Source organism: Antennarius striatus, chromosome 14 (genome assembly GCF_040054535.1).
Source record: "Antennarius striatus isolate MH-2024 chromosome 14, ASM4005453v1, whole genome shotgun sequence".
NCBI lineage: Eukaryota > Metazoa > Chordata > Actinopteri > Lophiiformes > Antennariidae > Antennarius > Antennarius striatus.
The window spans coordinates 20842505-20869474 of NC_090789.1; the positions used below are offsets into that span (position 1 = coordinate 20842505).

The 26970-nt window shown below is 43.5% G+C and overlaps 1 protein-coding gene across 1 annotated transcript in view; it reads right to left on the reverse strand.

Annotated features, from left to right (window-relative positions):
* Positions 1 to 1184: 1184 nt before the first annotated feature.
* The window catches only part of eepd1 (endonuclease/exonuclease/phosphatase family domain containing 1), a 30037-nt gene continuing 4251 nt past the window's right edge, over positions 1185 to 26970 (reverse strand). Inside the window, exons 2-7 of the mRNA XM_068333004.1 lie at positions 9615 to 9666; positions 7979 to 8089; positions 4395 to 4523; positions 2903 to 3041; positions 2126 to 2320; positions 1185 to 1613 (exon numbers count right to left, since the gene is read on the reverse strand). Coding sequence (XP_068189105.1) covers positions 1414 to 1613; positions 2126 to 2320; positions 2903 to 3041; positions 4395 to 4523; positions 7979 to 8089; positions 9615 to 9666 — 826 coding nt within the window. The 3' untranslated portion in view covers positions 1185 to 1413. The remainder of the gene's footprint in view (positions 1614 to 2125; positions 2321 to 2902; positions 3042 to 4394; positions 4524 to 7978; positions 8090 to 9614; positions 9667 to 26970) is intronic.

Genomic DNA, 26970 nt, shown 5'->3' on the forward strand with positions numbered 1-26970 from the left:
TTTGTCTTTGACATATTTGAACTAGAGCAGGGGAGCCCAAACCCCGGGCCGTGGACCCGAATCAGGTATGCGGGTCATTTGGTGCTGGGCCGCAGAGGATGAAAAAATAATTTACATTACATCGGTTTTATTTATTTCGGAGTCTGAGAGATGTTTTATTTTGAAAAATGACCTGATCCTCTGTTACATCCGTCTACGTCAGTGGTCCCCAACCACCGGGCCGCGACCTGGTACCTGGTCGCGGGACATTAGGTACCGGGCGACACAAAGAGTTTGACTTTTTTTAAATTCTTTTTTATTGATTACCAGACAAAAGATGTTTTATTTTTAAAGTGACGTCTGTGCTGAATGACCCACAAATACGTGTGTCTGTCCTGCTTGACAGGTCTCTGTCACGTGACAGGTTACCAGCCGTTACCCCTAAATGAAGCGCCCACAACCGGTCCATTGTTCTGGATTAAAGTGTAGGCAGATTATCCTGAGATCGCCCTGAAAGTATCTTAATCCCTGCTTCCATTTCCAACCTCCTGTCTCTGTGAAGTGGGATTTTCTGCAGTGACCGTAAAGAAATGTGTTAATGGCCAAAATGTGTTTTAACACATCAACATAACATTCCTCTTCACAGACAACGATAACGATTTTAACCTTAAATGCTTTTTATTAAACTACAAACTTATTTATTCAATCTATTAATTTATTTATTCAAATTAATAAATTTCAACAGGGTCACACCAGCTTAATGTCTACAGTAATGAAATGGGTGAACTGCTCACACCATCAGTGTGTGTTACACCGTCAGTGTGTGTTACACCATCAGTGTGTGTTACACCATCAGTGTGTGTTACACCGTCAGTGTGTGTTACACCATCAGTGTGTGTTACACCGTCAGTGTGTGTTACACCGTCAGTGTGTGTTACACCATCAGTGTGTGTTACACCATCAGTGTGTGTTACACCGTCAGTGTGTGTTACACCGTCAGTGTGTGTTACACCATCAGTGTGTGTTACACCATCAGTGTGTGTTACACCGTCAGTGTATTAGGGTACAGGTTGTCTTTTGTGGGGGCTGCTGTCTCATCCAGGATGTACCCCACCTCTCGTTCTTATGACCCCTTCAACTGAGTATATACTGGTGTTTTTTCTTTTGAGGGGGGTTGTTAATGAGAGCCGAGACACCGCTGAAAATTCTATTAATGTCTTTATTCCATATACATATAGAAAATGTTTGGCACATTAGTTTTCAAAGTAAATTATGAATGATTTGTCTGAATATTTTATGGCTTCATAAGTTACCATTTAATTTCATGTCCGGGTCAATCTCAGAACTTCCTCACATTCATCAGAAAATTCTCGGCTTCAACGATTGGCTGCTAAATTCAGGACAGATCATTTCCACCCGTCCACTGTGTTGGTGTCACCGCTCGTGTTTGGGCGTGACGTCTCTGTCCACCACTGCCACGCCCACTGCCACGCCCGGCCCGCCCAGCACCTTAGGGGACATGTCCGCATAGAACTCAGCCACCACAGGGCAGTGGTCTGACGCCACACCCCCCCAGGACCAGCGGTCTGGGATCCAGGGGTTGGTCAGGCCTTCCCGTATGACCACGCAGTGACCTGTCACAGAAACACAATGAGGGTCTGCAGACCACCAGTCAACGGACAAGAGACGCCACTGGTGACGGTGAGCGTTTCAACAAGCACACGTCAACAGTCGAGTCCAATTTCTCTGTGTTAACAGAAGGAAGAAATACGAAAATAAATGTTCATAAAGTTTAATTAGTTTAAGACTTCAGAGTTCACTGGACATGGATTCGTCTTAAACAGCTGCTCACTTTGGAATTTTTACTTAAGATTCATTTTGAATGATTCAAGATTTGACTTGTCATTTTCTTGAGTGACCTTATTTTAATCCTGATTTTAAATTGGTTACGACTTCAGATTTGACTTATCCTGAATGACCCAGAACTTCACATGGACTCTCAAGCAGTCACAGAATTAACCAAGACTTATTTTACTGTGAATGAAACTACTTAGACTTGATCATTTCTCTAAATTGACTTTGTATAAGTTTTACATGCATTTGTCTCTGACTTTTTCCAAATCATTTGAGGTTAACTTCATCTCACCAGAATAGATCCTCTTGAGGGAACGGCTCAGCCAGATGTTGTCCAGACAGCGTGTTCCCTGTGGGGAGCGTGTGCTGATGTTGGTGAACTGGCTGGAGGGCAACAGGGGACACAGCTTCTCTTTCCTCAGGACATCCATCTCTGGACTCTGAGGGGGTCCACCAAAGTCCCCCAGCACCACCAACTCCTTCTCAGCTGAAGAAACAGATCAGCGTTCAGGAGGCGATGATTGTCGTACTTCATTTTCATGCAGAGACCGAGGATACTTCAATACGTGGGATATGTTCACTTGTTCATTATCCTTGAATATGTTGATTGATTATTCTTTTCCTGCACAAACGATGAGAATCAATCCACAAGGCATGACACATGATGTGATGTGGAGAAGACTCTGAAGCTACGTTTCTACTCTGTGGTACCAAGTCTGCTCTACCTGTACCAACTGTTTGGTCTCACCTCCTCTGAGCAGGTAGAAGGTAAAGGGTTAACAATGCAGAACACAGAACGATCAGAGAAAAACTGTGATTTCATCTTTATTTAAACTGGATTTAAAGGCTGTACTTTAAAAAAAAAACGTTTTGCTGTTTTATACAGGAAGTTCAGGTTACTGTCTTTGGTAGTTGATGAGAGGTTTAAACATCACTATATTGACCAGCCAAGCTGATGTGGTGGTATCATCTGAAGGAAAACATCCAATAACCAATACCAGCCTGAGTTGAGTACTAAAGCTGGTCTATGTAGGGGAACCGGGTCTGTTGGGTGAAACCAGAGACCAACCTTTGAGTGTTTCCTGAATGCCGGAGAAGAGGGGGTGTCTATTGCCTTCATCTGTATTGTTGTTCCTGATGTTAGACTCCCCCAATCCAGCTGTGTTCTGCTTGTGAACGTTCACCACTGAAAGGTCGTAAGAACCAATCTGAAAAAATCAAAGATTTAATTTCAGTCAGAATCCAGTTGATAATGACACCAAACTCAGGGACATGAGTGGAGCCGTGTTCCGGGGTAACATGAACACGTTAGGGGGCGGTGTGTGGTTTCTATCTAACTTTGTTATAACATTTGTAGTTTCTGATTTTTGAAGACATTGTCAGACCAAAAAATTCAGCGGAGTCTAAGCAATAAATAACTTCCAATAATATCTTTTTGGTTGAACTGATTCCACTAGCAGGCTGTTATAACATGTGTCAGACAGTAACAACAAACGTAAAGCTATAATATCACAATTTATATATTTACATATTTAGGTTTTTACAAATGTAGGTCAGTGATGTGGCTAATGTGTGAGTTAGTCTTCTCCCATTGGTGACGAACATCATGGTTTCTCTGGTGGTAGGACAGTATTTATAGAGTCATCTAATGAAATCACATCTGAGAAGGTGTTGAAGTGTGGATACAAGAAAAAGGGAGTTTCTTCAACTATAAAAATGTTCCTCTTGTTCAAAAATGCCTAATATCAGACAGATTATTATAAGTTGGGTTTAATTTCCATAGGTCGGTCCATTTCTGTCATTAGTATAGTTATAGTTTATGGCTTCTCTCTTTCTTTATTCTCTGAATTCTTTATTTTAGTGTCTTCATTTCCGTGAGCCCGCACATTCCTTTGGTGAGCCTTCCTGGCTAATGAAAATAACACAGACATATAAAAAACACCAGAGTCAGCCAATCGGAAACATCCCTAACCAGACTGTCTACCTTTTCTTGACCTGTTGCAGAAAAAATACCCTGGCTTATAAGCAAACAACAAGAAAACCAGGGAAGGCCCTAACCAAGATTATTACAATACAATAGTAGAGACAGAAAAACTTCCCCTCTTTAGTACGATAACAGCAAAGAACTTTTTCACAGGCCATTTTTTAGAAGAACAATATATTCCGATTAAAACCGAACTCTTCTTCATTTGGTTTTAACTGGCCATTGTCCTTGGAACGTTTTCATGAATTTTCAATGATTTATTTCAATGGTTGAGTGCAAGAAATTAAAGTCTTTATATCTGTTGAAAATGAAGTCTCAAAAAACAGATCCTGTTCCAGCAAATGTTTTTCAGAGAAAAAGTTTTGTTGCTTATGCTTCTGATTTTTTAGCAATAGAGGTCCTGTCCGTAATCTATAATGATTAATCAAAGTCACAGCGCTTCAAATAATGTCTTGTTAGGGTTAGGGTTAGACTTTTAGTGCAGGTATTAAAACTGACTATCATCCAATTAGCAGATAAATGACAAAATATTTTCCACATGTTGTGAATACACATTCTGGTTTGGAGAATTACTCACCAGAAAGTGGGCGAGATAGAGTCCATGGTTGGTGTTATTCCCATTGACGACAGGAGAGTCAAGAACAACAGCATCCCTAAACTCAATCCCAGATGAACTGTCCCACAGATAGCCAGAATATTTTAGGTCCTGTGGGAAAAGAGGATCATGGCACATAGGTCACATTTTTAAAAACAGATTTTCACATTCCAGTACGGCCTGAACCGACGGCTGACCTGAAGGTACTCTTACATCTTTGTCATGAAAACTGTCTTTTACATTCTAACATGATTGAGTCTGCATTGAGTTGTGTGATGGTATGGACGCTCATTAATCCAGGTCATAGCAATTCTTGAACGTTGCATCTAAAGCAATCGAAGTTTTATTTTGTATTTGAAGAAATTTCACTTCTAATTCTTTAACAGACTTCTTCAGTTCTGACATGCTGGTGTGGAATACATTCATTCATTCATTCATTCATTCATTCATCTTCTGCCGTTTCATCCGCCGTAGCGGGTCACGGGGAGCTGGAGCCTAACTCAGCTGGCATAGGGCGTAAGGCGGGGGACACTCCGTGCAAGACGCCAGTGCACCGCGGAGCCACACACAAGACGAACAACCATGTACACACACACACACACACACACACATGCACACACACACACACACACACACACACACACACACACACACACACACACACACACTCCTACGGGCAATTTGGGACCGGCTGGTGTGGAATAGAGACACAGATATTTAAATTCTTCTGAGATCAACCCCCTCATAATCATTACAACCACACAATAACAGCTGACTCAGAAGTCATGTGGGTGCAAAGCCCCTAAAATCCTTTTTGTGTGCAGCATTTTATAATTTAATTTTTTTAAAATGCTTTAGAAATAAAGTTATTTTCCTAGAATCATTCTTTGTCACAGAAACAACTTGAACAAAACAGAGTACTACAGATGCAGTATTTGCTCTGAGGATGTTGATAGAGAAGTACAGAGAAGGCCAGAGGGAGCTGCATTGTGTTTTTGTAGATCTGGAGAAAGCTGATGACAGGGTGTCCAGAGAGGAACTGTGGTATTGTATGAGGAAGTCTGGAGTGGCAGAGAAGTATGTTAGAGCGGTGCAGGACATGTATGAGGACTGTAAGACAGTGGTGAGGTGTGTGTAGGTGTGGCAGAGGAGTTCAAGGTGGAGGTGGGACTGCATCAGGGATCAGCTCTGAGCCCCTTCTTGTTGCTATGGTGATGGACAGGCTGACAGACGGGGTTAGACAGGAATCTCCATGGACTATGATGTTTGCAGATGACATTGTGATCTGCAGTGAGAGCAGGGAACAGGTGGAGGAGAAGCTAGAGAGGTGGAGGTTTGTCCTGGAAAGGAGAGGAATGAAGGTTAGCCGCAGTAAGACAGAGTACATGTGTGTGAATGAGAGGGACCCACGTGGAAGAGTGAGGCTACAGGGAGAAGAGATCAAGAAGGTGGAGGATTTGAAGTACTTAGGGTCAACAGTCCAGAGCAATGGAGAGTGTGGAAAAGAGGTGAAGAAGCGTGTCCAGGCAGGATGGAACGGGTGGAGGAAAGTGTCAGGTGTGATGTGTGATAGAAGAGTTTCAGCTAAAATGAAAGGAAAGGTGTACAAAACTGTGGTGAGACCAGCGATGTTGTTTGGTCTAGAGACAGTGTCACTGAGGAAAAGACAGGAGACAGAGCTGGAGGTAGCAGAGATGAAGATGCTGAGGTTCTCTCTGGGAGTGACCAGGATGGATAGGATCAGGAATGAGTCCATCAGAGGGACAGCACATGTTAGAGGTTCTGGAGATAAAGCCAGAGAGGCCAGACTGAGATGGTTTGGACATGTCCAGAGGAGAGATAGTGAATATATTGGTAGAAGGATGCTGAGTTCTGAACTGCCAGGCAGGAGGCCTAGAGGAAGACCAAAGAGGAGGTTTATGGATGTAGTGAAAGAGGACATGAAGGTAGTTGGTGTGAGAGAAGAGGATTCAAAGGACAGGGTTAGATGGAGGAAATTGATTCGCTGTGGCGACCCCTGAAGGGAAAAGCCTGGAGGTTCCGACAATAGTTTTATTAGCGTGAGTGGATTATTTTACGCCGAAACTGAAACCAGTGAACGTAGTTGCTAGCTCAGCAACAGATGCGGACACACAGACTTTGTGAGGAAGCTAGCAACTAACAACCTTGAGGAGCAAAGTCTGTGTGGAAGGACCACACCTGCCACCATCGCCTTCACCACACCTGCCACCATTGTTTCCCTTACATCGGCCACCATCGTTCCGTCTGCTTCTGTCTGGGACCCTGTGCCTCTGAGAAACCCAACACTAAAGGAAGGTACCTCTTTCTCTTTTTATTTTATCTGAAAGGTGAAGCAACCATTTGTTTGAGGCTACACTGCATACAAGCGACGTTCGGACCTGCAACGGTTGCATTATTTAAGTTGAACTTGAACTGCCTTTAATGCTGTTTTGTTTTATTATATTGGGGCCTTATTTTGTTAATGTGTTTATACTGTATATTGACTATTGAACTGTGAATTTTGGTTGTTTATGATATTGGAGTATATGATTTTCTACCTTAAGTAAATATTTTTATTTTCATACAACAGTTGTGTTTATTGATCGAGGTATCAATTTAAGTTTAAATTACATAAATAAGTTGAAGTTAAAATTAAGAGTAAAATTAAGATAAGCCTAACTAATATACTATAGAAACCATATTAAATAAAGAACACAGGTTAGCCACTTCTCGCTAATAGAAAAACCACTCTAGAGGGGCGCTACATAAGCTCCTTCTCATGTTCTATCAGTCCGTAGTCTCCAGTGTGCTGTCATACACCATTGTGTGTTGGGGTGGGGGGGCCAGGAAAAGAGATATGGACCGTCTGAACAGACTCATCCGCAGAGCGGGCTCAGTGGTCGGGCTGAGCCTGGACTCTGTGGAGACAGTTCTGGGGAGCAGGACCATGTCTAAAATTAAGGCCATCATGAACAACACCAGCCCCCCCCCTACATACCACCTTCTCCCAGCAGAGGAGCACCTTCAGCGACAGACTGCTGTCACACAGCGCCTCCACAGAGAGGCTGAGGTCCTCCTTCGTGCCCCGTGCCATCAGGGGGTACAATGACTCTCTCAGGAGGAGCGGGGGGGAGGTCAGCACGGGGTTAAATGGATTTAATTTAATTTATACTGTTTATATTTTAATTTTATACTGTTTATTTTTTAATTTTATAGTGTTTATATTTTAGTTATAGTTTAGTATATAAGTCCTGTTAGTGCTGCATGTGCCTGTCTGTTAGTGTAATGTATGTCTTGTGGTATGTCCTGTGATGTCAGTGTTTGTTTTTCTCCTGGTGTTTATCCAGTATTATTTGTTATGTAATGCCTGAGCAGTGGATATATGCAATTTCCTCCGGGATTAATAAAGTATCTATCTATCTATCTATCTATCTATCTATCTATCTATCTATCTATCTATCTATCTATCTATCTATCTATCTATCTAGCTAGCTATCCATCTATATAACGATATCGTTACTATAAAATACCAGTTAAAAATACCAATGGTATTCAAGATGCCTCACCTTGTTGGGAAGCCCAGTGGGTTTTTCTTGCACAACACTTTTCCACAGTCCACGGGGCCATTTATGTTTCCGTACACTGGCCAGCATTCCTTTGTTTAACTCCACACAAAACTACAACAAATGAGAAAGGCAAAGTTGTCAGCACTTAGGTATCAGTGTCACTTCATTTATCTAAGTACTTCTATGTTAGTCCTGCAAGTGTCATCGATTTCCTCAGAATTAATTAATAGAAAGACTAAATGAAAAAGACAGAAAACTGACATCACATTCACACAGAGACTTTATGACCTACAGCAGGTAGAGAACATGAGAAGATCATTACCATCTCATTTTCACCTGGGTCATGGCTTATACTGGAGCCTAAGCCAGTTGACTATGGACTAGAGGCAGGGTACATCCTGGGCAAATCGCCAGTTCATCGTAGAAGACAGACATCTACTCAGTCACAATAATACCTAAACCACTTCACCTCACTGCATGTTTGTGGTGGTGGGAGGAGGCCAGAGAACCCGGAGAGAACCCACACATACCTGAGGAGATACAAACTCCACACACACCTGAGGAGATACAAACTCCACACACACCTGAGGAGATACAAACTCCACACACACCTGAGGAGATACAAGTTCCACACACACCTGAGGAGATACAAACTCCACACAGAAAGGCCCGGGTGGAGTCCAACAAAGACTCCATGATGCCCAGCATAACATTTAAAAAACTCATTCTACTGTTGTATTCATTCTGTAGTGACATGACAAGACAAACGTGTCACATTATGGGCTTTACGAGCCAGGGTTAAAGGTCATTTTTTATTGTTTTTCATAAGGGTAAGGGCTGTAAAAAATTGATAATACACTCCAATCCAGACCATGATAGGTAAAGAAATCCAGGGAATGTTTATGGCAAAACTATTGTTTTAATTTTCATTGTTGTAGCAGAATAAAGTGTAATTGCAACGAACACGATATAGACTGACCAGGAATACAAAGTACTGGCAGACGACTCTGAGCGCTTTATGGATACAACGTGTTGTCGTGGTAGGGGTAGGTAACGGCCCACAATGGGGCAGCAGAATCAATGAGCAGTATGGAATTAAAAACTGGCAAAACTGGCATGATGAGGTCCAAAAATGAGAAGCTTGACGCTCAGACTGAAGAGAATTTGATTTAAAAAAACAAACCCCATAACGGCATCTTGGCAAGTTATCTATGGAATTATCCATCACTGGAAAAGAATGTCTTTTTGTCATTAAAACTTTAAGAAACACATTTTGACAGTTCTTTATTCAAATAGTCTGACTTCTCTTGATCAGTAATGTGGTTGAACAATCCTTCACCCCCCCAGCAACACCTGCTGTATTTATAGCAGTGAAAGCACTGGGCAGTCCTAATGGAGTTTAAAATATGGATCTAGAAATTGCAGACAATTACAATCAAGAGATGAGGACTCGCACACAAACTTGCAGTGATGGCAGGAATGAGCAGCTTCACAGTAAATGAATGGAAACAAACGAGTCATTTCCTGGTGCCACGAGCAGCGAGCCGCTTCATTCACGGTCCTGCAGCTGAACGCATTGGTCAGCTGAACGTAGGGGTTCTAGACGGAGACCACTGAGGTGACGGATCCACGTTACCTTATCAAGAGCCTCTGGCTCCAGCAGGTCCTGCACTGCCAGTAACTTGATGCTGGAAACACAAAGGGGATGCCTTTTATTTAAATATATTCACATTTTGATAAAAACCAATGCAAAAATATCGACACCAAGCAAAACATCCACAAACCACAATGAAGCCACTCTGTCATAGTAATATCATATCACGTTAATGTAAGGCTCCTGTTGGGTTTGTCTGTTAAAGCGCTTTGAAACATCTGCTGATGTGATTAAACACTATACAAATAGATAGATGGATAGATAGATAGATAGATAGATAGATAGATAGATAGATAGATAGATAGATAGATAGATAGATAGATAGATACTTTATTAATCCCGGAGGAAATTGTATTAATAAATAAATAAAGGTTGATTGATTGATTGATAAGTATAAATGCTTTCAAGCATGAGTATTCATCTGCATAAAAAAGACAACCCCAAAGATTGCTAGAACCAGACAATTTACAGTTTTCTCAAGGTCACTTCACCTCGAGTTGTGTTTGGGTCAAAATGTTTTAAACTGACAATGAGCTGAGCTGATATGAATGGTGCAATAAATTCTATCGGCACTTTGAAAATGTCCAGATAAAATTCCTCAAACCCTAACCCTAAACAAGTTACTGCTAAATGTAACAAAAACTAAATATATGTTATTTTGTAAAAAAATCTGCAAACACAACATTAATATCAAGGTGAATGAGGTTAATATTGAGTGGGTTGCTGAAGACAAAATGCTGGGGGTGAACATAGATGACATGCTAAACTGGAAACCTCATGTAAGAAACTAACCAGAAGTGTGTCCATACTGTGGAAAACTCAAGAACTATTAAGGCAGAAGGCGAATAAATAAACCACCTTTTGTTGTTTTGTGCTTATCATAAATCTGTTCTGTTTGAATCCACACTTTGCTCTTAATGGGGAGACTGTTCAAATCCACTTCACCTTGGTGTCAGACATGGTCAGTGCCAACAGGAGAAACTGCAGAGTTTGGGATAGAGTCTCCGTGACGGAAACCTTCCCAGGCAACAAGAACAGAGGTGAGGGTTGAACTCAACCACTACTACCAGTGTGACCGACAGGCCTTTGAACGTACTGACATGCTGAGGCGTGTGAGTGATGACTAAGTGGGGCAGGCTAACACAAGTTAGCAGGGCTTATTCACCACTTGAAGTCATAACGTATACGTGCAACTCTGGGAAAGTGAAAGGTGTTGGTTTTAAAAGCTCTTTTCCGCATGACACTTAATGAGATAAAGAGACTTAAAGCTTCATATAACTGAGCAAATGATTGCTGGACATGATCTAAATCCACATTTTGCTGACATTTATGGCATGTCCACCTGTTCTTCAAGACTTAAATGAATAGACTTGTTGGCATGTTTTGTGAGTGAGCTCACGGAGAGAGTATCACTCAAGGCATGACAAACATGAAATTCTGATGACAACTGCTTACACCTGAGTTTATTGTCTAGTCTTTGTGTCTTCCTGCATTTCAGATCCTTCTCCTCATTAAACTCAATGAAAGTCATCAAATTCCCCTGTGTCTCCTCAATCACCTGAAGCCCATCGCCCAATCAGTCTCCACCCTCCACCCTACGTAAACTGCTTAGCCGTCACTTCCCTTTCTGATCGTTAGTGTTCATCCTGTTGTTAGTGCTGGTGTTGTTAGTGTTAGTGTTGTTAGTGCTGGTGTTGTTAGTGTTAGTGTTGTTAGTGCTGGTGTTGTTAGTGTTAGTGTTGTTAGTGCTGGTGGTGTTACTGTTAGTGTTGTTAGTGCTGGTGTTGTTAGTGTTAGTGTTGTTAGTGCTGGTGTTGTTAGTGTTAGTGTTGTTAGTGCTGGTGTTGTTAGTGTTAGTGTTGTTAGTGCTGGTGTTGTTAGTGTTAGTGTTGTTAGTGCTGGTGTTGTTAGTGTTAGTGTTGTTAGTGCTGGTGTTGTTAGTGCTAGTGTTGTTAGTGCTGGTGTTGTTAGTGTTAGTGTTGTTAGTGTTGGTGTTGTTAGTGTTAGTGTTGTTAGTGCTGGTGTTGTTAGTGTTAGTGTTGTTAGTGCTGGTGTTGTTAGTGCTAGTGTTGTTAGTGATGGTGTTGTTAGTGTTAGTGTTGTTAGTGCTGGTGTTGTTAGTGTTAGTGTTGTTAGTGATGGTGTTGTTAGTGTTAGTGTTGTTAGTGCTGGTGTTGTTAGTGCTAGTGTTGTTAGTGCTGGTGTTGTTAGTGTTAGTGTTGTTAGTGCTGGTGTTGTTAGTGTTAGTGTTGTTAGTGCTGGTGTTGTTAGTGTTAGTGTTGTTAGTGCTGGTGTTGTTAGTGCTAGTGTTGTTAGTGCTGGTGTTGTTAGTGCTAGTGTTGTTAGTGCTGGTGTTGTTAGTGCTAGTGTTGTTAGTGCTGGTGTTGTTAGTGTTAGTGTTGTTAGTGCTGGTGTTGTTAGTGTTAGTGTTGTTAGTGCTGGTGTTGTTAGTGCTAGTGTTGTTAGTGCTGGTGTTGTTAGTGTTAGTGTTGTTAGTGCTGGTGTTAGTGCTAGTGTTGTTAGTGCTGGTGTTGTTAGTGTTAGTGTTGTTAGTGCTGGTGTTGTTAGTGTTAGTGTTGTTAGTGCTGGTGTTGTTAGTGTTAGTGTTGTTTGTGGGCCCGTTTCACAAAGCCGGTTTAGTGGAAAACCTGGGTAAGTTAACCCTGAAATCAGGGAATACCAGGGCTTTCGGTTTCACAAAGGAAGGTAAATTCATCCAGAGTCAGAGGAGTAGACCTAACCTACTAGGTAAAGTAAACCTCTAGGTTTGTTACCGTAGTAACAGACTCGGAAGCTAGCCTCACGAAACAGGTTCACTGGAAACTCTGGGTAAATTAACCCTGAAATCAAGGAAAACCAGGGTTTTCGGTTTCAAAAAGGGTGGTAACTTAACCCAGAGTTAGAGCTGTAACCCTGGCCTGTTTCACGTAGCGAGGTAAACTGAACCTCTGGGTTTGTTACCGCAGTAACAGACTCTCTGAACATAACATGGTCGGGAGCAGGTTTTATTCCACAAACCCAGGGTTTCTTTTGACTCCGCCCCCTTTCACCGCCGCTCGCACGGCTTCATTTCCTGGTTCTGTCAGACGGAGAGTCTGACCGAAGTAAGGTTTAATAAATAACTCCGTATTTTAGAGGTGTTTTAGAAGTGTTTTAGAGGCGAACATAGCATGTTCGTTTGGCATGGAGCTCCTTCATGGAGTTTCCACATTAATTCACAGAGAATTAAATATTTTTGTATCATGTTCAGACGTCCAGTCATATCCAGACAGTTCTCTGTATGATCGGTACCGATCATACTGATCGGTACACACACACACATACACACACACACACACACACACACACACACACAGACACACACACACACCGCTGCGTGTAGCGCTCCGTTCAGTTTTTCATTTTTTATTTGCAAACGGTAATTTTCCTATATAATGTGGGAGATGCTCAGTGCGCCTCGCCTTTAAACTTTGACCCCAGTTTTTCTATTTCCCTGGAGAGAAAACTGTCAGAATAATCAAGGAGGAGGTCCACAGGACTGCAGGTGAATGATGTAGAAATCTGATCAATTCATTTGAAAGTATGTTCTCTTAATGATATTGTGCTCCAATGTTAGTAACATTAATGTCTTTTCAGATGTCCCAATGTAATCCGCTGCCATAGATGGTACCCACATTCCCATCAAGGCTCCCTCACATAATGAAGGTGATGATGTGAAGAGGATGTCCATTCACAGAAAATATATGCAGGTACAAGTACATTGACTACTGTTTCTATACGTTAAAGACTGCATCATAGATAAACTAACATCTGTCCGGATCATATGTGATGCTGCAAACTACATTTTCCACCTTTATTTAAATAGCGCCTAATCACTTCATCAGACATTTCAAAGAGCTTTAACAGACAGACACCCAACACAACCCTCCAGAGCAAGCATAGCATACTGATGTGGAGACGGAGCGGTCCTGATCGGTTCCTGACTCACAGGTGTATGATAAGTCTCACCTGAGCAACAGACTAATGCAGTAACTAAAGATTAGCACAATAATTCACTTGTCTCCATCGTTTAATCCACTCTAATTAATCTACTTTCCATCACAGGAGTCTGACGGTTGTTTTCTGGGGGACAGGGGTTACCCATGCCAACCGAGGCTGCTGACCCCTTACTAACCCAGGTCCCCAATAGAACTTCACATGGGTTCACCGCAGGACGAGAGCCCAGGTGGAGATGATCATAGTTCTGCTGAAAGGCCGTTTCCAGTGTCCATGACACCTCAGGATGGTTCCTGAGAGGACCTGTGATGCACTTCTGGTCTTCATAGTAGTATTGCTACTATTAGATGAGAACAACACCCTACCCCACAAACTGAACACCCCGATAATGACCCCGTCCACCTGCCAGCTATCCAGGGTGGTAGAGCAGTGACTCCATCTGCCAGAATCATTTCAGAGTCTGTGTAACTCACCATCACCACAGCGGGCAATAAAAACATACAATATACATTTCATTTGGTCATCTTTATTACTTACAAATACAAAATCATTTCTTAGATCATTTCAGTGGTGAACATTCTAATATTCAACATGATTCACTTGTGAACAACACCCACCTCTAACTTGTGCTCCACTATTTGTATGTTCAAATCTGCCCTCCTAATCTGGAGGTCCAAAGAAACCATTTTTTTATCTGTTGTCTGTATTTCATAGAAAGTGAATTTGATAAACTTTAACAAATAGCTGGAAATACATGAGGAGGACATCAGAACATACAGTTGCATATGAATGCCACAGAAAGAACCGCTGGTGTTCACTGAGCGTCTATCTGTACATTGGATGTGAAGGACTGTCCTGCTTGCTCTGTTAAAAAAAGATGAGAAAGTGTTGATCCTTCAGTGGAGGCTAAATGTCACTCTGTATCGCACCAGAATGTTAAGAAATAGGAACAATCAGTAACAGAAAATATTTGACCACCTTTCTTTTCTTCAATTTCCTGTTAATTTCTTTTTCTTTTTATCAATTATGTATAATTTGACTAAAAGACACAGAGAATTAAACATGGAATGCCTATAGACGAGAGCACATGTATGTGTGTGACAGGAGCATTCTGTTGGCCATAAAACAACTGAAAAGCTGAAAGTCCACTTATTATTTACTGTATAATGTCATTATGTTATAATGAGGAAGAGGAGGATCCCTAACGAGATGATGCAGAAGTCTGACCTGTGTGAAAGATGTTTTTAAACTGCGTTCTCAGCTGTTGACATGTGCGCTTCTCCCCCGCTAGATTACATCTGATAAAATAATTTAATAAACTATTATTCAAGCCGTTTACCTCCATAATTTTACCGTGAGTCCCACGGACTACGTTTAGACGTACGCATCGACCTGAGCAGCAGTTTCAAGTCATCTTTCTCTTCTTTACAGCTGCAACGCTGTTCCTCTTTTCATTACATGTCCTCTAAGTCTTCATACACGTAGATTACAATCTGTACTTCAACTGCGTAAAGTCACGCGGAGCGCGTCTCGTCCGTTGTCATGGTGACTCGTCGAATCTGGGCTCCATTGATGATGGCTTTTTAAAGTGGCGTTGCGCCTGTTAAACTGCGGGTCAACTTACCCTGGGTTACAAAAACTAACCCTGGGAAGGGCTTGTGAAACCGAAAACCCTGGGTTTCCAAGTTCAAGGTAAAGCAACCCAGAACCACAGGTTGTACTTGGGGGTCGTTACCCCTGCTTCGTGACATGGGGCCGTTCACAAAGCCGGTTTAGTGGAAAACCAGGGTGAGTTCACCGTGAAATCAGGGAAAACCAGGACTTTCATTTTCACAAAGGGAGGTAACTTAACCCAGGGTTAAAGCAGTAACCCTGACCTGTTCCATGACGCAAGGTAAAGTGAACCTCTGGGTTTGTTACTGCAGTAACAGACTCTGAACATAACCTGGTCGGGAGCAGGTTTCATTCCACAAACCCAGGGTTTCCTCTGACTCCGCCCCCTTTCACTGCCACTCGGGCGGCTTCATTTCCTGGTTCTGTCGGGCGGAGAGTCTGACCGAAGTAAGGTTTCTATACATAACTCCATATTTCAGAGGTGAACATGGCATGTCTGTTTGACGAGGAGCCCCTTGATGGAGTTTCCACATTAATCCACAGAGATTTTAATTTTTTTGTATCGCGTTCAGATGTCCAGTTGTCTTTATGATCGGTAACGATTTATTCACGTCTATCCATCACACACATCCACGACCTGATCCATCTTCTCATCTGCAGCAGCGCTGTGTGTGGGTAGTGGTCCGGTTATTTTTTTATTGTATATTTGCGAACGGTAGTTTTGCTATACAATGTGAGAGATGCTCAGTGCGCCTTGCCTTGAAACTTTTACCCCACTTTTTCTATTTCCCTGGAGATAAACCCGACAGAATACGGAGGAGTTCCACAGGATTGCAGGTGAATAATGTAGAAATCTGATGAATGAATGTCAAATGATATTGTCTTAAGACATTGTGCTCCAACCTCAAAATTGGATTATTAACTTCAATTTCTTTTAGGATTTCCCAATGTAATTGGCTGCACAGATGGTACCACACATTCATCTGCGCATGCGGGAGCAGGCTCCAGTTTCCTTTGCTCAGAGCGAGTTTGTTATGCATAATTTTGCGTTTTTTTCCATGTCTCTGTGTTTTGTTCTGTTTTTTACGTAAATTTAGATAATGTACAGTAATATGCTGGTGTACTCCAGGGAGGAATTGATGTCCATGAGGGTCAAAGGAGACCCAGCAACACGCAATCTCATCCCCACTGAGCTCCGATGGCGATATCGCGGATGCCGAGCGGGTGGCGTTGAAATGACTAGACTAACAGCTAGAGCCGCTAACCGGAGGAGAGTCAAGCCCTCCGTCCCCTCCGTCATAATGGGGAACGTGAACTCGCTACCGAACAAGTTGGACGAACTGACGGCGCTGTGCAGGACTGAACAGCGCTACCGGGACACCAGCTTGTTTGTGTTCTCAGAGACGTGGCTAACTGGCGATGTGCCAGACGCTAACGTCGGCCTTTCCGGCTTCTCCTCTGTACGAGCGGACCGGGACACGAACACCTCCGGTAAGAAGAAAGGAGGTGGATTAATCATCTATACCAACGATAGATGGTGCCATCTGGGACATGTGACGGTGAAATCAACACTGTGTAACCGCAATCTGGAGCTAACAGCTGTTAGCATCAGACCCTACTACCTGGCGCGTGAATTCTCACACGTTATTGTCCTTGCTGTCTACATCCCTCCACGGGCGGACCCTGAGACGGCACGAGAAACCATCTGTGGGACCACCTCTGCTCTTCGGACCCGGCACCTGGAGGCGCTCGTCATTATCACCGGTGACTTTAACCACGCCACCTTGGACTCATCTCTCCCCACAATGGTCCAGTGTGTAGACTGTCCCACACGGAAGAACAGAACCATCGATCTGTTCTACACTAATGCTAAGGAGGCATACACCGCCACACCCCTCCCTCCACTAGGTAAATCAGACCATAACCTAGTGCACCTACAGCCCACCTACATCCCGCTGGTGAAACGGCTGCCAGCAACCACACGGCAGGTCAGGAGGTGGACCCCGGAAGCAGAGGAGATGCTGAGGGACTGCTTCCAGACCACCGACTGGGATGTTATTGTGGGCTCACATGGGGAGGACATTGAGGGGGGAGCTCAGTGTTTTACAGACTACATGAACTCCTGTGTGGACACCGTGGCCCCTGTCAGGACAGTCAGGTGTTACCCCAACAACAAACCCAGGGTAACAAAGGAAGTCAAGGCTGTCCTGAACAGGAAGAAGCGGGCGTTCAGGAGCAAGAACGAGGAGGAGATGAGGAAGGCCCAGCAGGAAGTGAGACTCTGCCTGAAGGAGGCCAAGGAGGTGTAGGAGCTCCCCCACCACTCCCGGCTCCTTGTCCCAGGCCTCTTCCGGTCCTGCAAACTGCTCCACTTATGCTCCCTCCTCCTGTGCTTCCTCTCCTTCCACCCCTGCCCCTTCTCCCGAGCCCACTCCAAGAACTGCAAATCTCAACGGCCCCACCTCAACCACTGGACTTCCAACCTCGCCACAACCTCCTGCTCCCACCACGACGGAGACTGTCATCACTGCAGACCTGGTGACGACAACGCTGAGGAGGCTCCGTCCCTATAAGGCGGCTGGACCAGATAAGGTCTCACCAAGACTCCTCCGAGCCTGTGCTTCGGAACTAGGGGACCCCCTGCAACAATTGTTCAACCTCAGTCTGCGGCTGGGGAGGGTCCCGTCACTATGGAAGACCTCCTGCAGCGTCCCTGTACCCAAGAAAGGACACCCTACTGAGCTCAACAACCACCAACCAGTCGCTCTTACCTCCCACGTAATGAAGACCCTAGAGCGACTGGTCCTGGAGCTCATGCATCCACAGGTGCAGGGTGCTATGGACCCTCTCCAGTTCGCCTATCAGGCCAAGGTTGGGGTTGACGACGCTGTCTTGTACTTCCTCCACTGTGTGCTCTCCTACCTGGACGCCGGGGGCTGTGCCGTCAGAGTGCTCTTCTTTGAATTTTCAAGTGCCTTCAACACCACCCACCCCCGGCTCCTGCAGGATAAACTGACCTCCATGGCTGTGGACCCCTACCTCGTGAGCTGGATTACGGACTAACTAACGGACAGACCCCAGCACGTCCGCATGGGGGACTGTTTGTCTTCTCTGGTGACCAGCAGCACGGGGGCGCCACAGGGGAACGTTCTCTCCCCCATTCTCTTCACCCTCTATACATCAGACTTCAAGCACAACTCGGATACATGCCACATACAGAAGTACTCCGATGACACCGCGATAGTGGCATGTATCCGGGAGGGTGATGAGGGGGGTACAGGGCATTGGTGGCTGACTTCGTGGAGTGGTGCCAACAGAACCAGCTCCAGCTCAACGTCTCCAAGACCAAGGAGATGGTGCTGGATTTCCGGTGGGCACCTCCCTCTCCACAGCCGGTGATCATCAAAGGCAGTGAGGTGGAGGTGGTAGGAAACTATAAGTACCTGGGACTGCAGCTAGACAGCAGACTGGACTGGTCACTCAACTGGGACTGTGTGTACAAGAAGGGGCAGAGCAGGATGTACTTCCTGAGGAGGCTGGCCTCCTTCAACATCTGTCCTAAGCTCCTTTTCATGTTCTATCAGTCCGTAGTCTCCAGGGTGCTGTCATACGCCATTGTGTGTTGGGGTGGGGGGGCCAGGAAAAGAGATATGGACCGTCTGAACAGACTCATCCGCAGAGCGGGCTCAGTGGTCGGGCTGAGCCTGGACTCTGTGGAGATGCTTCTGGAGAGCAGGACCATGTCTAAAGTTAAGGCTATCATGAACAACACCAGCCCCCCCCCTGCACACCACCTTCTCCCAGCAGAGAAGCACCTTCAGCGACAGACTGCTGTCACACAGCGCCTCCACAGAGAGGCTGAGGTCCTCCTTCGTACCATCAGGGGGTACAATGACTCTCTCAGGAGGAGTGGGGGGAGGTGTCGAGGTCAGCACGGGGTTGAATGGATTTAATGTAATTTAATTTTATACTGTTTATATTTTAATTTTATATTGTTTATATTTTAGTTATAGTTTAGTATATAAGTCCTGTTAGTGCTGCATGTGTCTGTTAGTGTAATGTATGTCTTGCGGTATGTCCTGTGATGTCAGTGTTTCTTTTTCTCCTGGTGTTTATCCAGTATTATTTGTTATGTAATGCCTGAGCAGTGGATATATACAATTTCCTCCGGGATTAATAAAGTATCTATCTATCTATCTATCTATCTATCTATCTATCTATCTATCTATCTATCTATCTATCCCCATCAAGGTACTTGTAGACTGAACATTGTTTCAACATGTTCAAGACTGCATTATAGATAAACATCTGTACAGATCGTGTGATGCTGCAGACTACACTTCTGATGCGGAGCTCTTGGATATACAGTATGTTCTTACCTGAGCAGCAGACTGTAATGTGGTCAGTATCCTAAAGATTTTCACAATAATTCACTTGTCTTCATTGTGTAATCCAGTCTAATGAATCCACTATACATTACAGGAGGGAGCCTAAGACACCTCAGGGTGATTCCTGCTATCCAGGACGGCAGAGCAGTGACTCCATCTGCCAGAATCATTTCAGAGTCACCATCACCACCATCACAGCGGGCAATAAAAACATACAATACACATTTCCTGTGGGCATATTTATTTCTGAAAAATACAAAGTAATTTTTGTATCGTTACACTACTTAACATTCTACTAGTTAACATGATTCACCTGTGACCATCACCCACCTCTAACTTGTGCTCCAGTACTTCTATGTCTAGATCTGTCCTCCTAATCTGGAGGTTCTAGTAAACCATTTCTATTTTCTGTACTTTTTTAGAAAGTAAATTCTATAAACTTCTTCAACAGATCAACTGGCCGGGCTATGACTGGACATCTGAACGTGATACAAAAAAATTAAAATCTCTGTGGATTAATGCGGAAACTCCATCAAGGGGCTCCTCGTCAAACGGACATGCCATGTTCACCTCTGAAATATGGAGTTATGTATAGAAACCTTACTTTGGTCAGACTCTCCGCCCGACAGAACCAGGAAATGAAGCCGCCCGAGTGGCGGTGAAAGGGGGCGGAGTCAGAGGAAACCCTGGGTTTGTGGAATGAAACCTGCTCCCGACCAGGTTATGTTCAGAGAGTCTGTTACTGCGGTAACAAACCCAGAGGTTCACTTTACCTCGCGTCATGCAACAGGTCAGGGTTACTGCTTTAACCCTGGGTTAAGTTACCTTCACCCTGAACTCGGAAACCCAGGGTTTTCGGTTTCACAAGCGCTTCTCGAGGTTAATTTTTGTAACCCAGGGTAAGTTGACCCGCAGTTTAACAGGCGCGACGCCACTTTAAAAAGCCATCATCAATGGAGCCCAGATTCAACGAGTCACCATGACGACGGACGAGACGCGCTCCGCGTGACTTTACGCTGTTGAAGTACAGATTGTAATCTACGTGTATTTAGACTTTGAGGACATGTTATGAAAAGAGGAACAGCGTTGCAGCTGTAAAGAAGTCGATGCGTACGTCTAAACGTAGTCCGTTGGAGAAACGGTAAAATTACAGAGGTAAACGACTTGAATAATAGTTTATTAAATTATTTTATCAGATGTAATCTAGCGGGGGAGAAGCGCACATGTCAACAGCTGAGAACGAAGTTTAAAAACATCTTTCACACAGGTCAGACTTCTGCATCATCTCGTTAGGGATCCTCCTCTTCCTCATTATAACATAATGACATTGTACAGTAAATAATAAGTGGACTTCAGGCTTTTCAGTAGTTTTATCGCCAACAGAATGCTCCTGTCACACACATAAATGTGATCTCATCTACAGACATTCCATGTTTAATTCTCTGTGTCTTTTAGTCAAATTATACATAATTGATAAAAAGAAAAAGAAATTAACAGGAAATTGAAGAAAAGAAAGGTGGTCAAATATTTTCTATTACCGATTGTTCCTATTCCTTAGCATTCTGGTGCGATACAGAGTGACATTTAGCCTCCACTGAAGGATCAACACTTTCTCATCTTTTTTTAACAGATCAAGCTGGACAGTCCTTCACATCCAATGTACAGATAGACGCTCAGTGAACACCAGCGGTTCTTTCTCTGGCATTCATATGCAACTGTATGTTTTGATGTCCTCCTCATGTATTTCCAGCTATTTGTTACAGAAGTTTATCCAATTCACTTTCTATGAAATACAGACAACAGATAAAAAAATGGTTTCTTTGGACCTCCAGATTAGGAGGGCAGATTTGAACATACAAATAGTGGAGCACAAGTTAGAGGTGGGTGTTGTTCACAAGTGAATCATGTTGAATATTAGAATGTTCACCACTGAAACGATCTAAGAAATGATTTTGTATTTGTAAGTAATAAAGATGACCAAATGGAATGTATATTGTATGTTTTTATTGCCCGCTGTGGTGATGGTGAGTTACACAGACTCTGAAATGATTCTGGCAGATGGAGTCACTGCTCTACCACCCTGGATAGCTGGCAGGTGGACGGGGTCATTATCGGGCTGTTCAGTTTGTGGGGTAGGGTGCTGTTCTCCTCTGATAGCGGCAATACTACTATGAAGACCAGAAGTGCATCACAGGTCCTCTCAGGAATCATCCTGAGGTGTCATGGACACTGGAAACGGCCTTTCAGCAGAACTATGATCATCTCCACCCGGGCTCTCGTCCTGCGGTGAACCCATCTGAAGTTCTATTGGGGACCTGGGTTAGTAAGGGGTCAGCAGCCTCGGTTGGCATGGGTAACCCCTGTCCCCCAGAAAACAACCATCAGACTCCTGTGATGGAAAGTAGATTCATTAGAGTGGATTAAACGATGGAGACAAGTGAATTATTGTGCTAATCTTTAGTTACTGCATTAGTCTGTTGCTCAGGTGAGACTTATCATACACCTGTGAGTCAGGAACCGATCAGGACCGCTCCATCTCCACATCAGTATGCTATGCTTGCTCTGGAGGGTTGTGTTGGGTGTCTGTCTGTTAAAGCTCTTTGAAATGTCTGATGAAGTGATTAGGCGCTATTTAAATAAAGGTGGAAAATGTAGTTTGCAGCATCACATGTGATCCGGACAGATGTTAGTTTATCTATGATGCAGTCTAACGTGTAGAAACAGTAGTCAATGTACTTGTACCTGCATATATTTTCTGTGAATGGACATCCTCTTCACATCATCACCTTCATTATGTGAGGGAGCCTTGATGGGAATGTGGGTACCATCTATGGCAGCGGATTACATTGGGACATCTGAAAAGACATTAATGTTACTAACATTGGAGCACAATATCATTAAGAGAACATACTTTCAAATGAATTGATCAGATTTCTACATCATTCACCTGCAGTCCTGTGGAACTCCTCCTTGATGATTCTGACGGTTTGTTCTCCAGGGAAACAGAAAAACTGGGGTCAAAGTTTAAAGGCGAGGCGCACTGAGCATCTCCCACATTATATAGGAAAATTACCGTTTGCAAATAAAAACTGAAAAACTGAACGGAGCGCTACATGCAGCGCTGCTGCAGATGTGAGGATGGATCAGGTGTGTGTGTGTGTGTGTGTGTGTGTGTGTGTGTGTGTGTGTGTTGGGACGTGAATCAGTATCGATCATACAGAGAACTGTCTGGATATGACGGGAAATCTGCAATACAAATATATTTCTATGTGAATTAATGCGGAAACTCCATCAAGGGGCTCTTCGTCAAACGAACATGCTATGTTCACCTCTAAAATACCTCTAAAATACAGAGTTATTTATTAAACCTTACTTCGGTCAGACTGTCCGTCCGACAGAACCAGGAAATGAAGCCGCGCGAGCGGCGGTGAAAGGGGGCGGAGTCAAAAGAAACCGTGGGTTTGTGGAATACTGTAAAACCTGCTCCCGACCAGGTTATGTTCAGAGAGTCTGTTACTGCGGTAACAAACCCAGAGGTTCAGTTTACCTCGCTACGTGAAACAGGCCAGGGTTACTGCTCCAACTCTGGGTTAAGTTACCCCCCTTTGTGAAACCAAAAACCCTGGTTTTGCCTGATTTCAGGGTTAACTTACCCAGAGTTTCCACTAAACTGGCTTTGTGAAACGGGCCCAGTGTTAGTGTTGTTAGTGTTGGTGTTGTTAGTGGTCATCCTGTAGTTAAGCAGGTGTAAACACTTTCAGCATGTTGCTGCAGCGGTCGTGCTGCCATCGGGGGGTAGACAGGGACACGTGTTTATCCAGCAGTACCTGCAGTGTTCAGCAGTAACAACCAGCAGACAGATGAGAGCAGACTGCCGTCTGTCTGGATGTGTGAGCAGACATCTCTTCATTGGTCCGGCTCATCAATATCTCTTCTTCTCATGGATTGAAGTTGGTGAATCTCTGCTGTAACCAGGAACTACATCTGTCTAAACCGTGGCTGATGATGGAGCCATCAGCTGCTCTCAGCTTTCACAGAACTGAGAAGCAATGCCTAAAGTTAAAGTCCCCACAACATTGTATTTGGACAACAGGATCTATGGATCGTCCGTTTGATGAGAAGGACCTAATTAATGAATTGTCTGGGTCACGTTTGAGAGAACTTTTCTTCATAGCAAAATGTTGTTTCTTCAACGGTAGATCTACAGTAGTTCATTTGATTGACGTAAACACAGTCTACATACAACAATATCTGAGTCATCTCTGACATAGTACAGAAGCTCCAGTGACTGGATGGTAATTCATTTCTGTCTCTTCAGGTGATGAAGAAACATAACGAGGGACGTCACTGGTTTTGCAGAACTGTCAAAAGTAACTAAATATTGAAGAACAATAGTTTGAAGTCTTTCTGATTTCCTGCTCCATGTCCCCCCCCACAGTTAAGAGCTCGTCCCTCTTTCACTTCCCCTCAGCCCAGTGTGTGAGGCTTCCTGACAGCTGATAGGACTAACAGGGTGTCTCTGCTGCAGTGTGAGTCAAACAGGAGTTCATTGACCTGTAGTGACTCTGTTTGTGCCTGGAGGAAAGCCAACAAGTGTGTCAACTGGAGTCCTGATCTTGTGATAGCTCCCAGAGGATCCAAGCCGTGTGCAAACACACCGTATCTCCACCACAGCCTCGTCCTCATGAAAATGAAAACCATGATACAGCATCATGGTTGTTACACAAGGCTTGGGAACACAGGAAGTGGCAGAAATAAACAGCATTGATCCAAAATGCCTCCAAAGTTTTGATACCGCCCTAATAAACGCTCACCACACAATGGACGCAAGGGTCCACCTGCTACCTGCAGGTAGTAAATCATTAAATAAGGAAAATCAAACAAACTAAACCCTTCAATAAATTTAATATTCTGTGATACCAAGGCTGTGTCAGCCTAGAGGCATTCACCTAAAAAACAAGCAGAAATGCTAAAGGACCTGGAATTCAATAAGACATTGAATACATATTTGAGCCAGTTCATTTTCGTTCCTCCCTCCTACTTTGAAAGGATACTTAAAATACAAAGATTTCTCATTAGTCCGTCTGCCAGTCAATGTCTCTCACTTCCACCATCCAGCATCCAACTTTAGGCTCCCGCTAATGGAATCTATAAGGTTGCTCATCTTCCACCAATATCTTTATGCAAACATAATTTATGAGAATGATAAAGTCAGGCTCTCCACACCAAAAGTCCACTGTGTTCTGCTGCTGTCATGAACACTTGTGAAATGAGTTGTCTGGCTGAACTGTGGTAACACTGGTATTTCTATGCAGAAAAAGCTATTTATGGAACTCGTCAACTAAACCAGGATACGTAAAACGATACGGATGGAATATCAGCAGAGTATTGATTTAAGAAAATACTTACAGAACTTCTGGAAGGATCATGCACACAATAGCAACATGCTAGTGCAGCAACTAGTCTGCCTAATCCAACTAACTTTTTATTTGCATGCAGCAGAGTCTGTGTGTGAAGTGAGGCAATGCTATTAATAATAATAATAATGAATTAGATTTATATAGCGCTTTCTTGTCTGGACACTCAAAGTCACTTACATTGGATCCATTATTCATTCACACCTTATTCATACTTGGTGGTAAATTAGGTACGTAGCCACAGCTGCCCTGGGGCAGACTGAGGAGGCATGGCTGCCAATCTGCGAATACAGCCCCTCTGACCACCACACACATTCACACACCAGCGAGTGCCCCACTGGAGGCAAGGAGGGTAAAGTGTCTTGGCCAAGGACACAACGACAAATGACTCGACGGGAGCAGGAATCGAACCGCCGATCTTGAATCATTGGACGACCTGCTCTACCACTGAGCCACGGTCGCGCCTAAATAATGCAAACACCCAGTTATCTCAAATGGAAAAGCAAACCTTTAATTCTATGATACTGTCCATTAAGGCCTTGATGCCCCATTTGGAGTCTTGCTGTACGTGAAGGGTTCGCCTCCCAAATAAAGACAACAATGTTAGCTGCACATGTGCTAGCATTAGCACAGCTGGGAAGAAAGGTGCACTGAGAGACAGGTTGAAGAAGCCAACTATAAGAATCACGACTCAACAGCTCAACTGTTCTTTACCATTGTTGGTATTTGTCGGTTACTGTTGTTGGTATATTGTACATTACCATTGTTGGTATATAGTGCCTTCTTTACATTGTTGTGTGGAATTGCTACTGCAATGTGATAATTATTGTTGCCCATGGTGATGCCATCATGATGCAATTATTGTGTGGTTGTCCTTAAATGAAGTAGCAATGAAGCTCAGTGTGTTGATCTCTGAAGCAGGAACTGGGGTGGGATTACATAAATTTCCTTCCTACTCCCCTTCAGGCAGAATTGTATTCTTGAGTTATGATCTTTGCTTATATATTTGCTTATGAAATTATTTTGTTCTTTGGGTTTTTTTTTGTCTTTTTTGTTTTTGCCTTGCCTTGCCTGAAATAAATGAATAACTAACTAACTAACTAACTAACTAACTAACCGTCATTCAAACAACATTCAGTTGACCCCCTCATCCCTGGGGTGGGGGTAAACTGTACAGCCCTGAGGTTTCAAAGACTTTCATTATCAGACACAACGACCACGACGGACCCCACAAGGCTAACTCTCTGTGACCCCACCAAGCGTCTTGGAATGGAGGTGAAACGTCCTCCTGCTTCAAGTCCAGCTGACTTCATTCTAAAGAGAAACCCGCAAAGACCTGAATGAGAACCTCCACCTTTGTTCTTCAGCTTAGTGATAAACGATCACCTCTGCAGTAACAATACTGAAAACCGTGTTGGGATCTGTTCCCTTTCTTGACTGTCCTGTGAGGCAGAAAGCTCCAGCACCAACATGATCGTTTTTAAGATGATAAGGCAACTACTTAGATATCTCATATTTTGGGAGTTCCATGAAAAAATTAATGATGTCAAATCCTAAATTTGCTCCAATGATTTTGCAGCTGTTTCTCAACTGTCTGTGGGGTTAGGATTAGGGTTAGGGTTACACAGATTACTGCAGCCAATCCAGAAATCTGCTTCAGCAACACTTCTATATTTTATTTACTTACTTTATTTTTATTCTCATTGAAGTGAAGACAAAGGTTGTGAATACATGGAGTAGTGTGCTGCCGTGGTCCTATCTGTAATGAACTCTGCTCCGATACATGGGCACCGCTGCATGACTTGTTCATGCAGTGGTTGATTCAATCAATCAACCTTTATTTATATAGTGCTTGATTACATAATTAATTACATTTCAAAGTGCTTTAACAAGACAGAGAAACCCAACTGAACCCTCCAGAGC